The following is a 10,766-nucleotide window of genomic DNA, read 5'->3' as shown; positions in this document are numbered from 1 at the left end:
GAGAGAGAGGGAGAGAGAGAGAGAGAGAGAGAGAGAGAGAGAGAGAGAGAGTCAATACTTAAACATTTTCCTCTAGATAAATAACATAAAATCGGCAACAGCAAGTAGCGAAGTAGAAGACCGCTGGAAAACCAAATTTACGATTAACTGTTTTATCGCGGTGGAATATTGAGCGAAGACCTCGCACAGAAACTATTTCGGTTAGCTTCCGGTTAATGAGATTCAAATTAACGTGCGAAATAGATTGGGGCGACCGAAAGCAACCGATCTCGATCTACGAGTGTATTTGCTATCGCTTTTTGCTGCTACTATTAAATGGTTGCAAAAGTAATTAAAACCATTTTTATTTATCAATAACAATGAGATAACATATAATACTTTAATCAAAACACTAGCTGTCAATAACCTTTTGCCATTTTTTAACAATTGTTTAATCTTTCGCCGATAAAATGACTTATTTTTTGAGACAATCCATTCATCGATCTATTTTTGCATTTCCTCAGCATTGCAGAACCGTGTATGAGATAAACTGTGCTGTATCTATCTGAATAAATGAAAATCAGATGGTGCGATGTCTAGAGAGATGCAGCAGAATTTCCCTAATTAACATGAACAACGTCTCTTTAATCGCAGCAGCAACATACGACCTAGCGTTGCCGTAAAATAGAATAATTTTACGTTAATTCGCGGATATTTTAGAGCATTTTTCTTTCATGACTTGATTTAAACGCCATAATCGTTGATTGCAGCGATCTTTTGTGCCTGTTTGGCCTAGTGATAACAGCTCATAGTAAAGCACTCTTTCTTAATCCTAGATACTAAATATACAGAAGAACCTTATAACTGTATATGTTATATTTTGTTTGTTTGGATGTCGATAATTGGCCGGGATCGACATTTTGTATTTAGAGTTGTCAAAATAGATCCACTTTTCATCATCCGTAACTGTTCGCCACAGAAACTTTTTTCTTGGCCTGGCAAGCACAGACAGATAATAAGACGGTTTGCAATCGCGTTTGCAGAGAGTTCATAGAGCAACCATCTTCCTTTCTTCTAAATTTTTTCCATTATTTTCAAATAAGGGGATACTGTTGATTCATCAAATTTTCAACACTCAATAACTGCTCTACAAACTCTTTTAATGTTTGGGCTGAATTCTCTTTGAGCAATGTTTCCAGTTCGTTTGGACGACTAGAATGTGACTTGTCGTTGACAAATAATCACAATTCTAAACTTTTAAACCATTTCTCACAGACAGCAGTGGACATAATATTCTCTCCATAGGCCTCATAAATCAATTAATTAGTTATAGCAGCAGTTTTATCTCGGTTAAAGTAGTAAAGCATGCAGTTGCAAAGAATTAACTTTATCTGATTCCATCTTCAATCGCCTTAAATATTATTCGAAATTATGAATTGTCAATTATCAATTCTCATCGAATATAACCAACATTTAAAAATTAAAAAGCAACTTAAAGGAAAACAAATATTAAGTCGCTTTTCCAGCCATTTATTTATGACCTTAGCAACGTTTGCAAGCACCTAATAATTGCAAAGAGCACATTCAAGGCTCTCCGCGCGATTTTTTTCTTTTTACACCCTTTGTGATAGCGCTATATAACAGGCTCTATATTTAATGAAACATGGGCAACAAATTTGGAATTGTATCATAACCAAATATACAGACGCGAAAGTTGAGAAAGAACTCACTTTTGTTCACGACAGTTGGTGGTATTTTCGTACAAACAGTATAGGTTTCAATATGTCATGATTTAAATCCTTTTGTGAACAAACTCGCTCCGCACTCCGTGTAGCCAAGAGAAAGAATGCTATCGATTTCACAGATTGGTTTTTCCACAAAAAGTTAACCGAGGTGAACGAAACATAAAAGTAGGTTTCGCAAAAAAAAGCGCTACTCGAAATTAATTTTTGTACTAATTCTTTCTTTTCTTTCCTCGCTTTCCTTTTTCCTCACAAACACACACATCACACACACATACACACATATCACACATACACATACACACACACTCTGTCACCTTTGAATAATTTCTTTTGAAGCTTTGCCCTAATGAAAATTTAAATATTCCACGAGTTTTTTTCTTAAAAAATTCTTCTTTTATATTCGCATATTCAAACAGAAAACATTCAAGATATATTGTAGATATTCTATATGTATAATGTAGCCTTGCGCGCGTGAAATATTATCGTAAGTACGTCAGCGTAACTTTCTCCCTACCAATTTAAAGTTTGAAATTTAATCACCGAACTACTTAATGTACGAAAATAAACATGCTTCCGGCGAATTAAACTCGTCGTTATGTAAATAGACAAATAGATAAAATTTCATTTTCCCGTTAATTTATAAGGAAATTCTCTACGACTAAAACTTGACCCAGAAGTTTTCGTTAATTAACCACTTAACATTTCGGTTTGTACATGCTCATACGTACGATGTAACGTGTGTCCGAACATGCAAAGATTCAAAGGCGATGACAATTTCTAATCGTACAAATATCTAAAATACGCATCTAGATGCAAAAATAATTATCTACAAAATTAGACAGTAGCGCACTTTAATGTGAGGCCACGCGCAACGGGATTTTGAGCAGGCAACATTGCATTAACCCTTAGTTGCAAGGTCAACATATATGTATTACCTTTTTGGCCATTATTTAATGTTTCTTAAATTTCAGGTTAAGGGTTTCTTGTCATGTAATAAGTTTTTACGAAATCTTAGGATGTTATACTATGCATACATCACGTAATACAACTATTTTTTGCATTTGTTATTTGTTATAAATAAAATATATGCGAAAAATATCCTTTTTTCCTTAAAAAACCGTTTTGAAGTTTCGAAATTTAAAAAATATTAGATGATGGCCAAAAAGGTGAAATATGTTGACCTTGCAACAAAGAGTTAATGCAATGTTGCCTGCTCAAAATCCCGTTACGCGTGGCTTCATATTAAAGTGCGCTACCGTCTAATTTTGTAGATAATTATTTTCGCACCTGGATGCGTATTTTAGATATGTGCACGATTAGAGGTATTTGAATCTTTATACCGGTAACGTACGGAATACATTTTCGGACACATGTTACATCGTACGTACGAGCATGTACATACAAACCAAAATGTTAAGTGATTAATTAACGGAAACTTCCAAGTTAAAAAAAATTTGGTAATAAACATGTGCAGAAAAATGTATATATTTGTTTTTTAGTCGTTGATTATGAATCTATTGTCAAATTTTCGAAATTTAAAATGATGGGTCCAATATGGCGGATCCAATTTGTCGAAAAATTTATAAATTTTTATAGAAAACAAAATCTAAGGGATTTTTAGGTCACTTATCACGAATCTGTAGTGAGATTTTCGAAATTGAAACTGACAGATCCAATATTGCGAACCAAAAAAATAAAAAAATTCATAAATTTCTGTAAAAATTAGAATCTAAAAATTTTTTGAGCCGCAAATTGCAAATCCATTATCAGTTACAATTGTTACATTTAATACCGTATTTTTTGTGTCACCACGACATTTCGTGTCACTGATTATGTATCCAATATAAAAAATTCAAAATTTAGAATGGTGGATCAAAAATATTATGTATTGAATTTGAAATGTGTTAAATTTGAAAAATGGGATAATCTTGCTGACAATATTTTTTTCTAACTCTAAAATAACTGATAATATGTTTACCCCAATAAAGATTACATTTTAAAAGCAATAAATGATTCATATGTAGATAACATATCCATAATTTGTTATAACATTATGGAAATTGGAAAAAAATTTTAATTTCCGGTCCGCCATATTGGATTCGCCATTTTGAATTTTGAAAATCTGATGTCAAATTCATAATCGAAGATCCAAGAAACCCCAACGGGAGAGTTTCAGCAAAAATGGTTTGCTAGAAAAATGCGTGCAACAAAGAGTTAATGCGATATCGAACGGTTATCGCTGCAAATATATCATTTTATCTACTATGCTCACCGTGTGAATCGCTTCACCATAGTCGTTATGAAATGATAATTGTCGCGTTTCTCATCACAATACGTACTGCTTTGCTGTAGCAAACTCGAAATAATATTGTTACGAAACGAGCATTATAGAGCCTTCTCTCTCGATTATGTTAATGGTACTTGTTGCGGCGACGTATTGTAGAAAATCGATTAATCACAAATTAATGTATTGTTGAATTCGTCATAAATTATTTCTAATTATTTTCTTTTTGTGTGTTTAAATTGTTACCGGCTTTCATTCCGCTTCGTTTTGTTTCGTTCTTTCATTTTCCCCCGTCTCAGCCTTCACTCTCTGTTCCCCCTCCTCCTCCTTCTCCCTCCCCTTTCTCCATTCTCTCTCTCTCTCTCTCTCTCTCTCTCTCTCTCTCTCTCTATGTACGTATACGCGTACGTATGTATATATTCCTATATATATAGAGAGTACAGGTTTATATTTTAGTTTTCCCTAAAATACGATCCACGTTTGAGCTGTCATTCTTATATGTACATTCAATCAGGTTACATACACACGATTACTTGGTTCATGTTTTCGCGCAGATATCGCACGTATACTTTATGCATCATATCGCTACCGAACACGCAACTACTGCATGGATTATGCAAAGTACTCACCGACGTTTTATTTGCACGCTTTCTTTCTTCCTTCAGATAGCAACAGTAACCACCCACCGGCCTCGCCTACGTTAATCTTATAAGAAACTTCTACGTAATCGTTTTAAAAGTGACTGCACGGACCGATTGTGCACGTTAAAATATGTATGTTGAAAATATATACGTTGGAAATTGCATAGTGTACCTCGAGAGCTTCTGTAGCGATTAAAATATTGATGAGAAATTGTTCCGCAAGGAAGACACATTCGCGCGCGCATACACACACATACACATTTTCCTACTCACACATATACACACAGTTATGCGCTTGATAATTCCTTCTCGACTGCTCAGGATGAAAATAAAACTCTCTTGCTATTTCATTTTAAATTTGTTTTACATCCTTCTCGTGTAGCTTTTACCGTTTCACGTGTTATTTATACAAAGCTTTCTGGAATTACTTTTACCTTATCGACTTAATGTTACTTGCACGCATCCAAGATTTCGTGAATATGAATGAAATACAATTCACACACACACACACAACGAAGTTTTACAGCCCGAAGCGCAAACTGTTTATAGTTTTAACACAATTACTGAACGATATGTCCCACAATCAGTCGCAACTTTTATATTGCGAAATCCACGTTCTTACTACAAAAGGTAAGTTAAAGTCGTGCGCAAATAATACGCGGAAACAAACAAAGAGAAAGAGACACAATCCTCCGACATTAATACTTGATCGATGTTGTAAGCTCCAGCTCTCGCAAAACTTTCCGCAAGCGCTATCACGACCTGAATAAAGCGTCGAGGTCACGTACACGATATAGCATACGTGTATTTGACTCTATGTAAATCTTCAAATACACAACGTCACGACATTTTCGTCAGATGTTTTCTTTGCGATTATATTATATGTAACGTTGCTATCATCACGAAATTCAGACAAATGTATAACAAGGAATGACAAAATTAATGCAAGATTATATACAAATACGATGTAACTATATTTGAAAACAAAAAAATATCACACACGCGTTGATTAAAATAAAATACTTATATATATTTATCCCATATATGAGAATATTAATTAAACTATTCCACAATTCAATTATACATCCAGGAAATATATCAAGCAATCTTTCACATTCGTTAACCGAAGCGTCATCGGAAATATAACGTTTTATTTGGTTTTCATTTCAGGGACAGCAAGAGTAGTCGAAAGATGATTGCAAAGTTAATTAAAAGTCTCCAATGGAAATCCTGCGTAAACTGGTGATAAAGGACACTGTGCAACGCGCTCGGTAAACTTACGAAATGAAAGTTATTGGAAATGCTTGGTACGAGAGCACGTGACGTTCTTCCCACAATCATGATTCTTCGAGCGCAGTCGTTCGTCTCTCTGACCTGTATTGTGCGAAACGTGCAGAGGAGGCGAAAGCGATATAAGAAATCGGACAAAAGTCTCTCTCTCTCTCTCTCTCTCATTGTTACAAACTAACTTGAATCCAGAGTTTAGGATAGTGGAACCTTGTCCTATATGCGACGGCGAGATATTCTTCTCGTTAATTCCGCGTTTACATTCGCGCTTTTTTTCTCCGTCGATGTAAAGAAGTGTCGCTTTCGTCAAACGACTCACTCTCGCGGTCACATAGGTCACGGGAACGTGTTCGTCATCACTACGGAAAATTGTCAGAGTAGCCTCGACATTTAAGAAGATACACAGAACATCCCCGGGAGAAAGAGCGTATGATCAAGTATGTTAATTTAGTCATAGTGATGCCCATCAGACGTGGAGCAGACGAGCATGGTACATCTATTAAATTAGCACGTTTGATTCCCTTATAGAAATATCATACTAAGAATCATTGATAATTACTTATTATCCAGTATTTTTAATATTGAAAATAAGTAATTATCAATGATTCTTAGTATGATATTTCTATAAGGGTTGTACATTCGAATGCATTTATTATACGAAAGTACTTGTTCAAACGAGTTGTTTGAACACATCCAATGGAATAGCGTATTTATTACTACCATGCAGGACTACTTAATATACTTGAATATACGCATACATAGCAAAAGAAACCTACTATGAAATACATATTTTTAAATTAATACTGCCTTGTAAATGCATATTTCAATTTTCTAATAGCGTAAAACTATTGAGAGACATGATACTTCCAAAATCTAATAAAAGCAAATAATAACCTAAAATGTAATTGTAACTTAAATATTATACTAACAAAAAAGTAAAAAGTGAAAAAATCAAAAGATAAAAAAATGGAAGTAATATAAATTATCGAAAAAATTTAAGGAATATTAATAAATAACACAATAAAGTGCAAATTTTTACATTCAAAAAAATATCACTTATAATCATTACCAAGAATAAATTACTTTTTACATTAAAGAAACTGCAATTATTTATTAGACAATAACATATGTATTCCCTCTCATATGAAAAATTAACCAAAATAAAAAGAGAAACGAATACTAAACATAATAAATATAATAAACAATAAAAAGAAATAGGAAATAATTTATCCCATTTTTTAAAAATTCTTCAGGCTGTTTTCTATTTTTGCAATTATCTATATTATCAGTATATCTCACATAATAAACGAAATTTTCACCGAATCAGGAAAATTAAAAATAGCAATTGAATGGTTAAATATTACTAATACAACTATATTGAAAGCATACACTGAGGATAAACATTATTGAATTTATCTTAAGGACTTTACGTAGTTTGTAAGCATGAATTAAAAAAGTTTATTTTCAATTTTTTAGAAAAAAATGATAAGATTCATATTATTTAACTTTTCTCTATATTTTTATTATGCTTTGAGATGAAGTTACATGAATATTTCAGAAGTGATTCCTACACATCCTGTCGCCCTTGGGAAAAACCACGATAATCTAGCCTTTTAGGCTTACAATTCTTACAATTCCATTTTAATATTTCGATTAGTCGCGTACCCTAAAATCTTTGAAAACCCTCGTGTAAGTTTTACAGGATTCACTTTTGGGTGCATATTAGTAAACTGCTCAGAATAGGGATTTCGATTGGTATAATTTCATTCTCCCTAGAAAACACGATAAAAATCTAAAGAATAACGCACGTTTATCTAGAGAATTATCCTGTTCGAAATCCATTCCGAACGAAATTCCATAATACATTCCCTAATTTGACTAGAGCTCACCTTTGCACATGTGGTAGTACTAGTTGAGAGGTGTGTTTACAAGCCTCTACACAGTTGCGACGCATCTTTCGTATTTTTTCACGTAACTCTGGACTGTCGCGCGGTTGTCCGATATTAATAAGCAAATCTCGAAACTGTGCCACCTGGCTGTTTATGTCTTGAATTTGCTGGAAAGCAAAAGTGTAAAATTCAGCAGTTGACTTCATCGATTAATGGTGAGAATAGTGGAAACGCCGAATGAACCTCAACGCGAAATATATATATACATGTGTAAATATTGTTTTCGTTATTCGCCATTATACTATATTTCGCCCCTCATTCGGACAATTTCCCTCGTTTATACTCATTTAAATAGCGAATAATGATATGTTTATGATACATTCACGAAGTTCGACGCTTATTTGATATTTCGAAAAACATTATTAAGTAACTTCAGCGATGCGTGTTGGTTTTATTGCTGATAATATATTAAAATTAATCATATCACGAGTAATTAACACTTGACCTGATCCACAAACAGGATGACATGAAAATTAAAAAGTAACTTCACGATAATCATTTTGAATCTAGCTGCAATTATTTAAACGAAATCTTATTACACATATTATTCTCGACTGACAATAAATCGCGGGTAACAATTTCTTGGCATCGATCATTTCATACATGCACTCACGGCCCGTTTCATAAAAAAAAAATAACGAAATGTAAGCCCCTCCTTTGAATCGCAAAGCAATTAAAAAAGAAAATAAAGACATTATATATCCTATCAAATATAATATATATAATTATATATCCTATCAAAGATCTCGCGATGACATGAAAAATGGTTACAAGTGTATGAAAGTTAAATTTATATCAACAGATAGTTGACGGACAGTCATATCTCTGACGCGATACACGCATTAATGTTAAATCGCTTACTAATAACACTGATTTATCGGGTTTCTCGGGCTTGTCACATTTATCGTCGTGATGTCTGCTGGTTGAAGGTGTCGGCGAATCCGTCATCATCTGATCTTGTTACGAACAATTTCCTCGCCAATCGTCACTCGACACAACGATAAGTTCTGCGAACATTTCTGGTAGTCCGGGAACGCAAAAAATACACCGGAAGTCAACCCCGAGCACACGATCTTCACGATCGCGCACTGCGAACCAATAATCGCCACAAAGTGCACTTCGCACGCATTCCCGCCATGTGATCCTCTTTTCTTTCTATTTTTTCTTCTCTTTTTTTTTTGTCGCGCGCCGGTTATTTTTATGCGATCAATCTCGGTTCACTTAAAGCTGGTTGATAATAGGCTTATCGTTCTCTCAGCTTGGCAGCATAGTCATTTCTCGGTTACTGAAGCAGAGCAGTTGCCGCAGCATGTTCGACCTTTTCTTCTTGTATACTCTTTAAAGACTCATGCGGTATATTCCAATAGAACGCATGACAGAGCGTAATGATAACTTTCTCCATGAGATTTTAATTCTATTTTATTGAAACTGGTGTAGCGATCGCGATCGTGATCGTAGCATCGCGCCTTTGAAAAATTTTGCAAGAGAACGATCAACGCGGTTTATTTCTTCATTCAATACGAGTGAGATTCTATTCACAGGATAATAAATATTACGTGTGCTAAATATATGTCGCAATTTTATCGTGAGTTAGATTACGCGCGCGAATCACTATCGCGTGTTTGGTCATTTAAAAAAAAAATTCTGATGAATCTATCGTAACGATCTCGTGATCTGCGAGTCTTCAGTGATATTCGGCCGAGCGTACCTTCGCGAGATCTGATATCAAGTCAGTAGAGAAGCGGGTATGAATCTCACGGGTTGGGGTTTAAAGCGCCAAAGGCGATTCGTGAGTAACAGCGTCGCGCAAGACTTCGTTGTGACACATCGTGATCTTTCTAAAATGATCGCCAAAAATGTTTTGCACTGCCGAAGATTCCAGTTATATGTTCTACACGCTCTTGCACACGCTCTCTTTCTCTCTCTCTTTCTCTCTCTCTCTCTCCCTCTCACTCTCGCGTTTTCTCGTTCTCTCTTTCTCTTTCTCTCGCCCTCTTCCTTCCTTTCTCACTCTCGTTCTGTCACTCTCTCTTTCTCTCTCTCTCTCTTCCCTTTCTTCCCTGCCTTCTTACTGCTAACTCGCTCACTCACTTGCTCTCATTCGCTCTCGCCCTTTCTCTCAACCTCTCTTTCCCTTCTGTCACTGTGGCTCATCGCGACACCCACAATTGAACACCGGGCGAGCCGAGCCGAACTGCAATGAGCAGTATGTATGCGCGACGTAGCAACACACGCGACAGACTGAAACGTGGATTTTGCTCTCAAGCTATTTCACTGGCGCGCGCCACCCTGCAGACGCGCATGCCTGATTCAGTACGGATCCTACTACTGCGACTAGCCTGATGAAACCCGTCTGCGTTTCGTAACCTTACAATATATAAATATGTGATCTACGCTTTTATTTGATAATGTTGCTCATAAGTAATACAATTCTTTTACATATTCTATACACCTTTGTTATCATTTGTGCTTAACGTACACTATCAATTCATGATATTTAATTGTTTTTTAGATTATACAGAATGGATTATACGCACGCACGCATATACACACACACAAAATATATTGTAGACTAATATCTCGAAAGAAATGCGTTACTCGGAAAAATGTTCCAAATGAAAATTGTAAGATTTTGAGAACGGCATAAAATAGTAATAATTAATACTATATGATAATTAATGCAGCATAAATTTTCAAAGAACGTTCTAAGAATATTCTAAGAACACTCATACATTCTAAGAACGTTCCAAAATATTCTCTGAAGATTTTGTGCTGTCTAGGAAATGTTTCTTTTACGATTATTTCAAAGTCAACTTTGTATATGTTTTAAATAAAACTATATATTTTTTTTTAATATACATCAACTTTTTAAGTTATTCTG

At 34.8% G+C, this 10,766-nt stretch overlaps 1 protein-coding gene across 9 annotated transcripts in view; it reads right to left on the bottom strand.

Annotated features, from left to right (window-relative positions):
• LOC116850603 overlaps window positions 1–10,121 on the bottom strand; it is a 114,988-nt gene extending 104,867 nt beyond the window's left edge. For 5 of the 9 annotated variants that reach the window (XM_032829091.1, XM_032829090.1, XM_032829097.1 and 2 more), the window contains exons 1-2: window positions 8,747–10,113; window positions 7,826–7,992 (exon numbers count right to left, since the gene is read on the bottom strand). In XM_032829091.1, the coding sequence (XP_032684982.1) occupies window positions 7,826–7,992; window positions 8,747–8,836 (257 nt within the window). In that variant the 5' untranslated portion in view covers window positions 8,837–10,113. Of the gene's footprint in view, window positions 1–5,141; window positions 6,296–7,825; window positions 7,993–8,746 lie in introns of those variants that run through there. The other 4 variants (XM_032829095.1, XM_032829092.1, XM_032829094.1 and 1 more) reach the window with 4 other exon arrangements.
• Window positions 10,122–10,766: the final 645 nt, after the last annotated feature.

This window comes from Odontomachus brunneus, unplaced genomic scaffold (genome assembly GCF_010583005.1).
Source record: "Odontomachus brunneus isolate Ranch 3 - 2012 unplaced genomic scaffold, Obru_v1 Obru_scaffold_150, whole genome shotgun sequence".
Taxonomy (NCBI): Eukaryota; Metazoa; Arthropoda; class Insecta; order Hymenoptera; family Formicidae; genus Odontomachus; species Odontomachus brunneus.
Note: the sequence above shows the minus strand (reverse complement) of the source record. Positions and strands in the feature narration are given on the sequence as shown.